The sequence below is a fragment of the Fukomys damarensis genome, unplaced genomic scaffold (assembly GCF_012274545.1).
Source record: "Fukomys damarensis isolate Sample0158 unplaced genomic scaffold, DMR_v1.0_HiC HiC_scaffold_3, whole genome shotgun sequence".
Lineage (NCBI taxonomy): Eukaryota > Metazoa > Chordata > Mammalia > Rodentia > Bathyergidae > Fukomys > Fukomys damarensis.
In genome coordinates, this window is record NW_022900915.1 from 46,609,952 (window position 1) to 46,626,712 (window position 16,761).

At 41.5% G+C, this 16,761-nt stretch overlaps 2 protein-coding genes across 2 annotated transcripts; both read left to right on the top strand.

Annotated features, from left to right (window-relative positions):
• The first annotated feature begins 7,757 nt into the window (after window positions 1–7,757).
• On the top strand, window positions 7,758–8,696 carry LOC104858233 (olfactory receptor 2L3). The gene has a single exon (XM_010618321.1). It carries the CDS (start codon window positions 7,758–7,760, stop codon window positions 8,694–8,696), a length of 939 nt encoding a protein of 312 aa, XP_010616623.1.
• Window positions 8,697–15,203: 6,507 nt separating this feature from the next.
• LOC104858234 (olfactory receptor 2AJ1) lies at window positions 15,204–16,148 on the top strand. The gene has a single exon (XM_010618322.1). The coding sequence runs from the start codon at window positions 15,204–15,206 to the stop codon at window positions 16,146–16,148; it is 945 nt and encodes a 314-aa protein (XP_010616624.1).
• The last annotated feature ends 613 nt before the right edge of the window (window positions 16,149–16,761 follow it).

Here is a 16,761-nt window from a genome sequence, read left to right on the forward strand (position 1 = left end):
CAAATACAAGAGCTCAGCTATGTAAAACAAACATTAATGGACTTGAAAAATCAAATAAACATTAATTCAGTAGTAGTAGTGGACCTTAATGTCACACTACCAGAAATAGATACAGTAACTAGACATAAAATAAACAACAAAATGCTAGAACTCAAACTTTGAACAAATGGACTTAACAAATGATTACAGTGTTCCACCCCACAAAATCAAATGCACATTGTTTTCAACTGTGCCCACTTCATTCTCCAAAGTAGAGCATCTACTTACTCACAGAATATTTTTAAGGAAGTGCAAAAGAAATAAAGTTAGTCCTTGTGAATTATCAGACCATAGTGGGATGAAATCAGGGATGGATAGCAAAGAAACTGCAAGAATTTCATAAACACATGGACATTCAACAGCACACTTCTGAATAACCAATGGGTCACAGAACAAAATTAAGAAGAAAGCGCATAGTTTCTATCATCAAATGACAATGTGAATAAAATATATTGGAATCTCTGGAACACAATGAAAGCAGTCTTATGAGGGAACTTCAGAGAAGTGAATACTCCTATTGGGAAACAGAGCAAGCTCAAATAAATAACCTGATTCTGAACCTCAAGCTTCTAGAAAAAGAAGAGTATAACAAACCTAAATTCATTCATTAATGGGAGTACATTTTGAAGATCAGAGCTGAAATCAGTGCAATGAAGACTAAGATAATGATACAAAAATCAAGGAAGCAAAGAATTTATTCTTCAAAAGAATACACAAAATTGACAGTCCTAGGCAAGCTTATCAAGAAATTGAAAGAAAAGAGCAAAATCCAAGCTATTAGAAAAGAAAAGGGTGAAATCACAATAGGCCCAGCAGAAATCCAGAGGATCATCAATACTTACTTCAAGAACCTATATTCCAATAAGATGGAAAACACAGAGGAAATGGACAGATTCTTACATACATGTGAATTACCAAAGTTGAATTAAAAGACCTATAAATTCTAATCAATCCAATATCAACTAGCAAAATTTAAAACGTAACTAAACACTTACCAACAAAGAAAAGCCAAGGCTCATGGCTTCACTGCTGAATTCTACAAGACTTACTGAGGAACTACTACCACTACTGTTGAAATTCTTCAATGAAATTGAAAGGGAAGCAAGACTTCCAAATTCATTCCTGGAAGCAAGTATCACAATGCCCCCCAAAGCAGAGAAAGACACAACCCTAAAAGAGAAATATAGGCCCTTCTCAATAATGAACAAAAATGCAGAAATCTTTTATAAGACAGAACCAAATAAAATGCAGATCATGAAGAGAATCATACACCCTGACGAAGTTTGGTTCATCCCAGGATTGCAGGGATGGTTCAACATAAACAAATCAGTAGATGTAGTACAGTATATTAATAGAGACAAGGACAAAATCCAAATGATCTTCTCAATAGATGCACAAAAAGTGTTCAACAAAATCCAACAGGCATTCATTATGAAATCCCTACAAAAATTTGGAATAGACAATCTCTACCTTTATCTCATGAAAGCCATCTCTCAAAAACCAACAGCCAATATCATACTAAAATCCTTCACACTAAAAGCAAGGACAAGACAAGGATGTTCACTAGCAACACTCCTGTTCAATATAGTTTTGGAAACAGTCACAACAATGAGACAAGAGAAAGGTATAAAAGGAATAAAGATAGGAAATGAAGAGTTCAAACTGACATTATTTGCAGACAACTTGGCATTCGATATGGAAGACCCCAAGAACTCAACCAAATGTCCTCTAGGCTTAATAACCAAATTAAATAGTTTAGCTGTATACAAGGTCAACACATAGAAATCAAGAGCTTTCAATGAACAATAGACTCACGGAAAAAAGAACTGGAAAAACAAATTCCTTCACAAGAGCATCAAAAAATAAAAATAAATACCTAGGAATCAAACTAATGAAAGAAATCAAAGAGCTCTACTCTGAAAACTATAGCACTCTGAAAAACCAGATGAAAGAGGAAAGACATCCCTTTCTCATGGATTGGAAGAACTAATATCATGAAAATGGCCATACTTCCGAAACTGTTATATGGATTGCATGCAATTCCAATTGAAATTCCAGCAGCACATGTCACAGACCTGGAGAAAACAATCCAAAAATTTGTTTGGAAGAAGAAGAGATCTAGAAGAACAAAAGCAATCCGAGGCAACAAAAACAAGGTAGAGGATATCACAATCTCCTAATTGAAACTATACTACCAAGCTATCATGACAAAAAAGTGTAGTACTGGCAAGGAAAGGGACCTGAGGATTAGAAGAATAGATCAGAAGTTCTACAAACAACTCCAGATATATATCCAGCTCACCTTTGGAGTCAGACACCCTCACTGGAAGAAAGACAGCCTCTTTAATAAATGGTGCTGGAAAATTGGGATTCAACTTGCAAATATTAAAACTAGACCTATATCTCTTACCATGCACTAAACTAAAATTGAAATGTATCAAAGTCCTTAACATTAAAATAGAAACAATAAACTCCATGGAAGATAGGTAAGGTAGAATTTTTGAAGACCTTGGCATAGGAAAAGATTTCAGGAACCAAAACTCTTTTGCATGTGAACCAGCACACAGAATCAGCAAGTGTGATCTCTTCCTATTACAAAGATTCTGTATGGTAAGAGAAAACACCAACAGCTTGAAATTAAATCCCACAATGTAGGAAATAATTTTCATCAGCTGTTCCTGTGAAAAAGGTCAACTATCTAGAAATACAAAGAACATGAAAAAGTCAGACCTCCCAAATTTAAAGACCCAATCCAAAAGTGGGCATCTGGAATGAACAGACATTTCTCAGACAAAGAAATAGAAATGTTGCGGAAGGAGTTGGTACGTGATACACACAGCGACAGAGAATGGAAGCAAAATAAGCAAAAGTTTATTTTGTTGACAAAGGCCAATTGCACTCAAAAGCAGTGACACAGATCAGCCCCCTACTCCTTACAGCTCTCTCTTTTACAGTGTTTTACGGCCTTGATCTCATTCAGGTGGTTACATTTCATTCTCTCAGTTCACATTACCAATATAAAAGTCATGGTCACAAGACAGCTCTCAACCCAGGTGTAGCAATTCTTTTATTTATTTATTTTTTTTTTTGTACCAGGGATTGAACTCAGGTCCTTGCACTTGCAAGGCAGGCCACCGAACCACTGAGCTAAATCCTCGGCCCTGTAGCAATTCTTTATAGTTAGGGGAGTTTATCTTCAAGTTTCTCCTAGCTATCTGTGCTAGCCCATAGGAAGTGGATATTCAGAGTTAGGAAAGCAATGGTTCTTTTTATCTTGACACTTTTGCAATTATGTGGGTTTGAGAACTGACCTCGGGGTTTTGAAGTGCCCTGTGATTACAGGTTGAGACCAAATGCCTCATTCAGGGTGAATGACTGTGTTGTCTGTTAAATCTGAATTCAACAAAGCAAACTGCTGTTAGAGACAGCAGAAGCCATTCCATATTGTGACATTTTGGTGGTTTTGCTATTTATTAGAATTTCCTCTATCAGGAATAGCCAATAATATTAATTAAAAAGAAACCCCAACACTGTATATTTTTTATAAGTTCAGGAAAGGCTGAGATACTCCACACTTGTGCAGTATTCCTGGACCTCTAGTTTCACTAACCAATATTATCCAAAAATGGTCATTTCATTTGATTACACATTTTTTCTGAATAGATATACAATGGCCAATGCACACGTGAGAAGATGGACACTTTACTGTTATTCATCTTCATTAGTAAAGGAAAATCAGAACCTCATTACAACAACTCTGCATACCTAGTAGGAAATCTCTCTTCAAAAAAAGCGGGGGTGAGTAAAAAGAAAATGAGAAAGAAAGGAGCAACATCGAGCTTCCCTTAGGCTGACAGGATCTTGGTGCTGTGCCCCCGGCAGTTTGCAGTTGTGCGCTGCTGTGGAAATGGTGCAGTGGTTCCTCACATGAGCAGCACAGAAGCAGCACAGGCTACGGAGTTCAAAGTCTTTCCAGAACTGAAACAGTGCACTCTGCCGGCCCATCCTGTGCCATAGGCTGAAGCGCAGAGGTGGAAAGCACACCAATGCCTAGACAGTGACAAAGAATAGATAAACTCTGAACATCCAAGATTGTTTGGCTTTAAGAAGGAATAAAATTCTGATATATCCTTCAAAGATGGACCTGAGAATATTATTCCAAGGACAATGAATAAGACTCACAAAGGCAAACATTGGTTGATTCAGCCTTCACAAGAACCACAGCGGCAGTACAGCCGTACCTCAGCTCAGGAACTAAATTCTCTCGAATGTTCTGGTCGGAAACCAAACTGAGAGAGGATCAAATCTCATTTCCCCACAAGGCTCACATTTAACCTAACCATTGGATTCAATTCCATTCTCATCCAACTGCATCAGTCTCCAGAATCATGGAAAGAACCCAGTTCCTGAACCCAAGTGTCGCTGTCCTCATAAGTTCTCAAGGACAAGATGAGCAGGATGAGAGCTGGGAGAATGAGCAGCTTCTCTTTCTGCTATGAATCTGAACTCTCCATGATGAGAGGTTCAGGACCTGCCTGGCATCTGTGGTTGCACAAAATTGTGAATCTGTTAAATGGAATTGAATAGCACCAGCACACATAATTAAATCATAAATTCTATGTAATGAATATTCTGTGATAATAAGATCAAGAAAATTAAACTTATATTAGAGCAGTGGGCTCCCTCTGAAGAGAAGCTTCCCATTCATTCAGTTATGAGTAGTTATGAGATAGATTTTGAAGAACATTTCCTGTGTTACCTGCGCTGGAAATATAGTGTTGGATCTTTGCTACACAGCATCTTGGTAAAGTGACAGGTGCCTTACAACCCATTTTAAACATACTGAGATAATAGCTATTACCATCATGAGGACAATTTCGTAATGAACAGTACGTAAGGAGAATTAAATATTGATCTTCCAATGCCAGACCCGTTAAGAATCTCTTCCAGGGTGTTCCTGTTAAAGTTATTCTTTGCACTGTAGTGCAGTAATTTGCTCCCCAGGAAAATCAAAACTGGCAAATCCATAGAGACACACCCTAGCAATGAGGGATGAAGCAGGAATACTTACCCACAGGGTCCCTCCAGACTATGAGATGCAGGACCCTGTAGAGCCTGAGCGGAACAAAGGGATCCCCAGGAAGGACTCGCACCCCCCAGGAAACACGGAGCACCCGCGAACTCCTCCCTAACCTGGACCAGGCCCAGCCCACAGCCTGAGTGGCCCCTGTGGTCCAGATCCCCCAGGACTTTCCCGAGAGCCCTTGGGTCTCCAAGCACCATGTATGGAGAGTAGGATTCGGGCTCCGCGATCACTACGGAGCCGGGTCTGAGGTGCGTGTGGGCTATAGAGGTGCTGGGAGGCGGGAAGGTCTCTGTTCAGTGGGCCTGGCCAGTCCGGGTGCCCTCAGGCTAGGAATGGACAGGGCTGGATTCTGAGTGCTTCCATGTGCAGCTCCCAGCGGAGTCCACACTCTGCAAAAGGCGCTTACAGTAACAAAATTCGGGGAGCAAGGGCTACAAGTAGACTTTTTTTTTTTTTAACAAGCCGGTGTTAAAGGAAATTTTATTTGGCTAACCTGACTTTCAAACTTAGACACATATATAGATGGATGGTAGCACTGATTGATGGATTTTTCCTTAAAATGCAGAGAGTGAACTTGCTCATTAAATACATTATTTGGAAATATGAAAGTGGTTTATATATAAAACATAATTATCATAAAATGTGGGAAGAAGTTAGAGTTACTCCAAACACTTAAGGTGAGATGTTAGTGAGAATGATAAACCCAGAGAATTGCTGATGTTCTCTGTAAATTATCTTTGTTGATATGTAAATATAGCAAGACTGTGGTATACACTCATTTATGCTCTCTTCTTGAAAGAGAGGCTGCTTTATGTACAATATGAATTAAAATTTCATATGAACTAAAATGACTTAAATTGTGAGATCTCCGTCAGTAGTAAACACACTAGATATTTACAGGAGAATCCACACTTCCCATTAAATGGTCTTCATGTGGGATGAGCAAGGGCATCAGGTCCAGACCTGTGCTCACCTCCTGGGCAGGGAAACCATGGGGACAATTTGAACCTTCCTGAGTCTGACCCTAGTGAGGTACATGAGGAACCCTGGGAGTAGGAATATTTCCTGCAGGCCCAGGAGGTGCTGGAACAGATGTGGATCCCTTGGCGGACACCGTTGGCCATGCTGATCACTGTCTGCAGTGGAAAGGATCCCAATGTGACCCCCCGTCGTCCCATACTTAACTCCACACCTAATCTAACTTAGCGAATGGGTGCAGGAGTCTGTGTGGGAAAGGAGCAGTTCAGAGATGAAGTGGACGTGGAGGTTCAGGCACAGGCGCTGCCGGTTCCGAGTGGGAAGAGCTTTTGTGCTGACTGATGAACAGGGCCCAGTGTGCAGGGCCGCAGGTTGGGACAGGGATAGGGGGACACGTGGATCCATCCAGACTGACACAGGTCTGCAGGACAAGGCCCTGGGCTTTGTTCCTCCTTTCTTAGGACACCTGGCCCAGGCTTATTTTTACCTGTGGTGATGCAGATCTGGTCTCTTGGGCTTGCTGGGCTTTTATGGCTTAGAAGGACAGAGTAAATGTGTCCTCACTGTGCTCTCCAAATCCCTTCAAACCTGAAAAATGTTCTCTGTCTTGTTTCTGTGTCTTTCTACATGGCTGAAAACACAAACTGCTCATCCACCTGAAGAGACTATCATGATATATAATACAAGCATACAAGGAATTACGTGCTTTTCTCTTTGTTATTAGAATTTGTTATAAAAGCACTTGAAGGAAGGAGGCCTCTTATGAAGGACTCAATTTCAGGACACTGCAGAACAGTGATTCATTGTTCCACACAGAATATTTTTGGGGATCACTTGGCTTCAATTTCATAAGACTGTAAGCTTACATACCTGCGTTTGACTTCATTGTCATAGGTGGACGTGCAGACACAGCATGGTCAGATGTTCAGGGTCCAGACACCCATGCTGGGAGTCGGTGCCTTCTATGTCCTGGGAAGGCTGATCTGGTTCCATCGGTTGTAGGGTTTCTGCTTGTAGGAGATTAGGAATCTTCCCTCTGCAAAGCTCTAGGTCTTTAGGACAATTTGCCCAGCAGGAAAACAAAGGAAGTAAAGTCTTTACAAAACACTGTGGAGAAATTTCTTGGTTTATTATTCTGTTTTACTTCTTTTTCTCAAAGTCTGTATTTCAGGTTTTGTAAAATTTATCATTAGCAAAACTTAAAAGTTACTTTGTAAGTGCTAAAAAAAATATAAAAATCTGCTCTTACACAGCAGTAAATGCATCACTCAGGGTGAAAACATCCATTAAAAGGTGGGTCTAAAATTAAAATACTCCCATTCATTTACATATGTGGACTTTTCATGGAAGTTTTTCTTGATGACAATTGACTTTGTAAGTGTACAAACTATCTGAGTTTGAATAAATGCATCAGAGAAATATGTTTATTTTGATAAACATATACTTTTGTTATATTTTGTTAAAACATGTTTGTCATTTTCAGGTAAATGTATGAGGCAGAAAATATAAGTCTTTTCTCAAAAGTGTGTTTTTTATTAAATAGCTATAATAGCTGAATATGTCAGCCTTATTAAAATAATGATTTGAAATCACTGCTTATTTATATGTACAACATCATTGCAGGAAATCTCAGGAAAAGCAAAACAAACCCTGGATGGAAAATTACAATCAGACCTCCACTGACTTCATCCTCCTGGGCCTGTTTCCTTCTTCCAGCCTTGGCCTTTTCCTCTTCGCTCTCATTGTCCCCACCTTCCTGATGGCCCTGACTGGCAACCTGTGCATGGTCCTGCTCATCCTCCTGGATGCCCAGCTCCACACACCCATGTACTTCCTGCTCAGTCAGCTCTCCCTCATGGACCTCATTTACATCTGCACCACTGTGCCCAAGATGGCTTCTGGTTTCCTGTTTGGGAACAAGTCCATCTCCTTCATTGGGTGTGGGATTCAGACTTTCTTTTTTGGGACTTTAGCAGGTGCAGAAGCGCTGATCCTGATGTCTATGTCCTACGATCGCTACATTGCTATTTGCTTCCCTCTGCACTACCCCATCCGCATGAACAGAAGAGTCTGTGTGCTGATGATCCTGGGATCCTGGGCCATGGGTGTTGTCAACTCCTGTGTTCACACAATCTATGCACTCCACATGCCTTACTGCAGGTCCAGGGCCATCGATCATTTCTACTGTGATATCCCAGCCATGCTGACTCTGGCCTGTTGGGACACCTGGGTCTATGAGTACACTGTGTTTGTGAGTGCCATCCTCTTTCTCCTGTTCCCTTTCATGGTCATCCTGGGTTCCTATGGGAAAGTGCTCCTTGTTGTCTACCGCATGAACTCACAGGAAGGCCGGAAAAAGGCCTATTCCACCTGCAGCACCCACCTCACCGTGGTGACTTTCTACTATGTACCTTTTGTTTTCACTTATCTCCGCCCCAAATCTCTCCGGTCTCCAGCAGAGGACAAGTTGGTGGCCGTCTTCTACACCATCCTTACCCCAGTGCTGAACCCCGTGATCTACAGCCTGAGGAACAAGGAGGTGCTGGGGGCCCTGAGGAGAGTGGCAGGGAGGTGCCGTCCTACCACAGTGTAGGTAAATTTCTGCCTCAGTGTATTCAGCAGTGAATAAGGAGTAGAACAATGCTAATGCTGATGCCTCAGAAAATAGAAATAAGGTTTAAGATTTTAAAATTTTGAGGTATGAAATGATAAAAACGATATGGTCTTGTATATACATTTTCTCTTTGTTTGTCTCACCATTCTTTTAAAAATACTGGCCCTAAAGTTTACATCATTTTGAGGACAATATTATATTACAATGGAAATTGAAATGGAAAACGGAGAAAACTTTGCAGCCTTTTTAAATGTGTTGTGTGATCCTTTGTGGAATATTTTAATTTTTCCAGGTACAAAAAGCACAATGCTGTCAATCCCCCTCAAAACACCAACGTTCCTGGGTATACAGTTATTCCATTTTCCTTGCTCCTTTCCTATGTTGACCTCTCAAAATCTATGTGATTGGATAAATCCTGTTACTGAATTTCTTGTGTGTAGTAGGAATACAGGAAAGCTGCCTGAGTTCACCTCCTCACCTTCACGTGCTGAGATCACTCCTACACATCCAGAATTCACACTGGCACAGTGTGATGGCACAGAGACCCAAACTCTCTCTGCTTCAACCACCGCATCTTATTCCCATCTCCTGCTGACCCTCAGGATCTCTGTTCTCAACACATCACAACTCCAAATACTGATTACCATCAGAATATGAGATTCCCAGCTAAAATGCTGTGCATTTTGCATGACATTGGATAACAATGGAGTACAACACATGAAAAACTAGGACATTATCTGTTAACTCTTGATTCTTCAGAGAAGCATATGTTAACACATAGATGCCCATTGGTAAATCACAGAAATTCATGCCTGACCTACTGAGTCTGTGAAAACAGTTTATTGTTATTTCACAGGCACCAGGGTCTGAGGTTAAAATGTGCTGCAAAGTCCTGGGAAGAGACAGCCGGCTTCCTGCCTCCCTATGGGAGACCCAGCTGCAGCCTGTGGGGAGCCGGTGTTGAAGAGCACAGTGGCCTGTGAGACCTGGGGTGGGCTGGCCACTGGCAGGGGAGCTCTCACTCGGGACCTCTGCCCAGGCTGAGCCCCAGCCTTGGTTAGCGGCCTCCTCTCCAGGAACACACATAGCTCAATGGGCTGACTGGCAGGTACTCCTGCAGGTAGGATGTTCTTGCTCCTTCCTGAAACTTACAAGTGCTGAACGTGGTATAACCAGGGCCACTTACATAAACAAGGGAGCTAAATGCATTTGCTACTGTTCCTTAAAGTTCCCGTGTATATGGTGATTATTTATTAGACTTTAGAGTCCGTCAGGGTGCATTTAGGCAAAATCATGGTGATAAAGCCAATGCCTCTCTTCCCTGTCCCTCTGGAGCAGGTGGACCATGGGGCAAGTGGACAGACCTTCACCCTCTGAGCACCCTGACCCTATTCTGTCTGGCAGCAGAGCAGTGCTGCCTAGTGGAGTCCTGGACCTTTCATGTAGTGAAAAATTGGCCATCAGATCCCTCAACATAAAAAGAGCTTTGGGCCCCGAGGGGCAGGGGTGAAATGTGCTGTGGGAGGAGGACACTGGGCAGAAGTGTGCAGGAAAGGGGTTTATTTACTTATTTATATCCCAGACAACAGATGACTCTTCTGGTTCTTAATCTCAGCCAAGGCTGAGCCAGGATCTCTTTCCTTCAGAGCCTGTGACATCCAGACTCCTGGTTGGCCCCAGGGACTCACGCTGAAGCCAATTTCCAGCTCCTTCTCAGGACAGCCTGAGCCCCTCTTCTCCTGCTGCCCTAGGCAAAGGTGGCAGTGCTGTCCCAAGAAGTCACAGCCCAGGGGACCTCAGCAAGGGGAACTGTCCTCCTCCCTCCCCTGCTGCTCCCAAGCCCCTGACTCCTGTGGCCAGCCTTGGTCTAAGCACGTGTTCCTGAGGTTCCCCACTCCTGGGGACGCTCAGGCAGCAGCAGTGCTTGGGCTCAGGGTACAGACATCTGAAGCTCTGTGCCCTGGTAGGACAATGTGGATGCAGACAGGGTCCATGCTGCACGGAGCCTGCTGGAGAGGTCACAGTGGGCAGTGGGGCCACGGCAGCTGTGGGGGCTGAGTGCTGCTGTTCCTGTATTCCAGGTTAGAGCAGCAGAGGTGGCAGAAATCCCAGGGAACCATGATGTCCCCTCTTGCTGAAGCCCTGCAGAAGGTACTTCCTGTCCACCCACTGAGTTACACTTGCATTACCTGGTTTAACTGGGTCCAGCCTGAGTCTCCTTTCCTAGTCCTCCTCTCTTGTTTCCTCCTTCCTCTTCTCCCTCCTCTATGTGTTACACAATGGTTTAATTCCATGTTCTGAGAACTCAGAGATAAGAGGCCAAGCAGGGCAGCTGCAGGACTGACAGCACCAGCAGGGCGCTGTGCAGCTCTGTTCGGGGCTCACGGTGCAGGGTGGGCTCTCCCCGGAACTCGATGCTGCCTCTGTCTCTTCCTGAGAGCAGCCCTCAGGCAGAGCCTACTGCCTCTTTGGTGCAAGGGAGGATTGTTTGTCACTGTTTAATAGAAATTCTTTTCAGCTGTAATTCGTAACTGATTGGTATTTTGTGCAAAGAGGAGACAGAATATGTTTCCTGTATATATATAAGATCTTAAAGTCTTTTATCAAAGCACTAAAAAATAGATCCCCCTTTTGTCATTTTTAAACACAGGTTTGAGAGAATAGCACATTAATTCCTAGGCTGGACAACAACTATTCTATCTCTTAGACAATATTCCCTATCAACTCTTCTGAAAACATGAAGATGTTTTTGCACTCATTATGTCAATTCACTGCTGGATTTCTGCTTCTCTTATTAAATTGCCCTGCAGCTGACTGATTAGCAGAGTCAGGAAGCTTTTTAAAAATGTTACTCACCACCCCAGTAAGTCTGACACTTGAAATTTTCATGGCAGAACTAATAATTTTGTTATGTAATTCATGGATATTGAATGTTAATTGAAAGTTCAATAACTACAGTAGCATTATCAAGTAACTGATAGATAGTCAAGTAGTTGTACTATCACCAAAGTTTTCCTAATACAATATTTTCCAAACAAGTATTTTTCAAGAAGAGTCAATTTGATGCTTTCTTGTCCTTCACTTGTGTTACAGATACAATTGTCTTAAATAAATTTTACTATTGCTATATATATTGTATGATTATATCAGAACACGAGAGTAAGCTTAACATAACTTGTGGTGGTGTCCTCAGTAGAATGACCCCCAGTTACAAAGGAAATTTAACAGCCTTTGTATGCCGTGTCCATAAAATGTGATCTCTATATTAGAAAACATATGGTTAAGTTAATAATACATGGACTATTTTAAGCACTCACATGACTACCAAATGATGGACAGAGTCGGGGTGTGTGCAGCCTGTGACTGTGGGGTGCACCAGGACGTGAGGGAGTGGCTGTGTCCACAGCTAGGACTCAATTCCCAGTGGGCTGACGGTTAATGGAGCCTGTGCCCAGTCCTGGCCAGGGACAGTTTGCTTCCCTAAGAGGAACAGAGAGGTAGCATCCTGGGTCATTTCATCCACGTGGGTCAAACAGTGAGGCTGGCAGAACAAACCAGCTGAGGAGCTGGGCTGAGTAGGGAGGGGGCCTAAGTCACACCCGATCCCTCTGTTCTCCCTCTGTCTCTTGCTGTCTCTGTCTCCGCCTCTCACACACAGAAACACAAACACTCACACAGATATTGAAACAACAAAGACATTCAAATGATATGTAATCTGTTTAGAAAAAATGATTATGATCCATTTAGTTTCATTCTATTAAACTTTCATAAAAGTTCCAGTATCAGACTTACTGCTATGTGACTGATTTAAAAAACACATTAGTGGTAATACTTTCAAGTAGATTGCAATTTAATGAGCGGAGCACAAGTCAAACACTGAGTAGACATAATACACATGCAATACAGTCAGCACTTCATTTGAAGCCTTTTACATGGATGTGATATAATAGATGGAAAAATAAATCTCTGACCTAGGAATTGGTGTACAGTTGACTGAAATTATATTTAAATATAGTATATTGTCATTCTACATTGTTGTTTTTTCTCCATAACCAGAGCCCTGTTTCCTTAAAATACATTGGTGTTTTAAGTTCAAAACATTTACATGGAGAGTAATACACACTAATATAATTTTAGACTGAACTGAGTGTTTCTTCCAAGTGGCAAAAATTTAGATTTATGTACAGCCACAGAGAGACTCTGAAAAGACAGGTATATGAATTTCTTAAAAGGGAAGCATTCAAACAATTTGTTGAAAAGGTGACAGTTAAAATTATAGGTGGGCTGGGGATGTAGCTCAGAGGCGCAGTGCCTGCCTGGCAAGTGCAAGATCCTGAGTTCTATCCCTAGTACCAAGACAGAAAGAAAGAAAGAAAGAAAGAAAGAAAGAAAGAAAGAAAAAGAAAGAAAGAAAGAAAGATAGATAGAAAGAGAAAGAGAACGAAAAAAATGTGGTAAGCATGTTCTGTAATGTGTCTCTAATCATAAAGAGGAGACACAGGGAATTTCCAATGTTACTACTTATTTCAAGGAATGTTTGCAACTAGCGGGAGAGAAAAGACACATTAGAACAAGCTGTGCCCATGCCACATGGAAGATTTTCTGCACTTTTAAGAATTAAGCTCACTGCTTGGTATCCTGTTTGGAGAGAAAGATGCAGTGCAGATGCTTTGTCTTCTGGAAAAAAAAACAAAAACAACTTGTGTCAGTACATCTTTGCCTCTGCATAATATCTGCCTTCCTGTGGGCAGTCGGCATGAGCTCGCTGCATCTCAGTGGCCCTTCCTGCCATCCCCTCCCTTCCCATCCATCTCTTAACCCCGTCCCGTACTTTATACGTTTGCAACACATCGTGTTTGCCAACTATGAGGAGTTGGCACATGTACAGAGCACATTTTATTTTCCATTTTTATCCCCTTTCCCTCCACTTACCTGCCATCTTTGACACTTTTTCTGCAAGATCCACAAACTACTGGGTGGCAGAGAAACACAATGAGATAAAGCTGACAAAGTGCAAATTTATTCCAGATCTTTAATGTCTGACTATGTGAGGCCGTAAAATTTGGCTGGAAGTTTAGTGTTCTTATGCAATGTGTGTCGGGTGGTGAAAAACACCTGGAGAAGCAAACAATACATTATGGATTTTTCAGAAAGAGGAAATCTAGGCTTGAAATGCTGCTATAGCTGAATTCATAAAAGTAAATGAATTGCTCCTGTAATAGCATTTAATAAAAATTACAATGGGTCAGAAATTCTGCTAAAAGTCCAGAATTAATTGCCTCATGGATGTGAAAAGAATATAATGAAGTAAATAATTTATTGAGAAAGGAAAACCAGAAGGATCATATGGTTCCATGGAGTAAGAGAAAATTAATAAACTTGAGAAAAATGTGAGAGTACCATAAATTAAATATTTATATGTGAATTGTGTATGGATGTAGGTACATATTTGTTTTATGGTACAGATCATAGACATAGAAATTGTGAAAAAAATTAAGTAAAGATTTTAGTACTTACCATTCAATTATAAATAATACCAACACATATATTTCCCAAAAAAGAACTATCACATTATAATTCAATTGTGCAAGAAAACAGAAAATATTAGCAAATATTCTTCAAGATGTATTGTTTATTATGATTAAATGTAGGTGATTTATTACATGTAAAACATGAATATTTGAAAATATAAACATATTTTACTATAACATTTTACTACTTATCACTTTTCAGAACCTAGAAGTCCCACATTTCAGTGCCTTTAAGTACAGGTTTGAACATTATTCAGAAAAAATTCATGTTCTTGACCCTGATATTTGCTTAGTGCTTTGTCACAGTGGAAGCAGAGCTGGGAGGCAGGGACAGCACAGGTTAAGAGGAAACTCTCCCTGGTAGGAAGAACATATTGTTGATGGATTCACAAAACGTCGCCGAGCGATGCTGAGGACCCAGGCTGGTGTTGGCTCCGGGCGTGTGGCTTCCACCAGGGAATGAGGCAAAGATCTCCTACCATGTGGGTGGGAGAACGACAGTGAAGGGAGGCCCACTCGTGCTTATCACATAACAGGACGGACGGTGGGATGCGGCAGGCAAAAGGTGAAGTGGAGAAGGGGTGGGGGGCCAGGACGCGGAGGGTTGCAGGCGTCCACAGGCGTGCAGGGAGGGCTCACTAAGCCACACCCGAGGGACAACTGGAGCGCAGTTCCCAGGATTGACAGTGACCTGGAGAGTCAATGTGGATCCCAGGGCAGATTCAACCCGCTCACTCCCCCGGGTGACTGAGGCTCATGAACACCCATCCTGTGAATCAAGGGACGCATGATGTTAGCTGAGAGACACTTGGTCACAATGACAAAGTGTGTGTCACTGGCTCATATTTCATGTTATAGATTTATGTTTAAAAAGTGGATATTTATGTGCTTTTTCTTCTTTTCTATGCATTTTTCAATTTATACTTTCTTTTTGTGCAAATCACAGAAATGCAAGATGAGTCCTGAGAATCAGACTTCCAGCAGGGATTTCATTCTTCTGGGACTGTTCTCTTCCTCCCGCACCAGCCTGGTCTTCTTCTCCTCTCTGTGCATCCTTTTCATCCTGACTGTCACAGAAAAAAACGCCCTCCTGAACCTGCTCATCTGCAGGGACTACTGCCTCCACTCCCCAATGTACTTCCTGCTCAGCCATCTCTCCTTCATGGACATCTTGCACATTTCCAACATCGTCCCCAAAATGATCACCAACTTCCTGTCTGGCAGCAGAACTATGACCTTCGCAGGCTGTGGATTCCAGATCTTCCTGTCTCCCATCCTGCTGGGTGAAGAGTGCCTTCTCCAGATGGCCATGTCCTATGATCACTATGTGGCCATCTGCCAACCCCTGCACTATGCCATGCTGATGAGTGACAGAGTCACTGTGCTCATGGTAGCTGGGGCCTGGCTGGTGGGGACTCTCAACTCTGTAGTCCACACAGCCTACGTACTCCACTTTCCCTTCTGTGAGCCAGTGGTGATTGATCACTATTTCTGTCAGATCCCTGCCTTGATGAGGTCATCCTGTGTGGACACATCACAGTATGAACAAGGGGTTGAGGTTAGTGCTGTTATTTTCCTGTTTACCCCTTTCTCCATGATCTCTGTATCTTATATCAAAATTTTGCACACTGTTTTGCAAAGTAAATCCTCACAGGCCTGGAAAAAGTCCTTTTCCACCTGTTCCTTCCACATGGTTGTGGTTGTCATGTACTATGGGCCACTTATTTTCACATACATGGGACACAAGTCCTACCACATTCCAGGCCAGGATAAGTTCCACTCAATATTCTACACCACCCTCACACCCACCCTCAACCCTGTCATCTACAGCTTCAGAAATAAAGATGTTCTGCAGGCCATGAAAAACATGCTCACAAGTAATTTTTATCATAAATATTAAGAAGGGGCCTGAGTTGGAAGCTCAGTGGCAGAGCATTTGCTTAGAATGCACTAGGTTCTGGGTTGAATCCCATGTACCACAAATAAAAATTAGGTAAGGAAGATCCTCAATCTCTTTATATTTATATGCAATGCCCAGAATGCAGTTATTACTTGTTCTGGAAAGAATATAAATGCTCTCTATCTATATTGTGGGGAAGAAACATATATTCTAAAACAATGATTGATGAAATAATAATTTGGAAGATGTTTTGGACCTGGAATGAATTCTTCTCATATATATGGTGATATGATATGAAATATACTCATCTTGTATCTATAGGCACTAAAAGAAAATTAAACAATGCTTTGAACAACTAATAAAATTCTTAAGAATTTCAGACAAATACCTTAAAACACTAATTTCTGTAAATCACCAGAGAAACATATATCTAGAAAGTGATATTTAAAAAAAAACTGAGTAAATTATTTTTTAAATAGTACAGTCTGCTATTTAATCTGCAAGCTGAAATACCTTCTACATTGCTTGATATATACTGGTATTGTTATTTATTAAAATGAAAAATACAAATACTTGCATAAAAACCTTAAGTATCAGGAGAAATATTAGACAT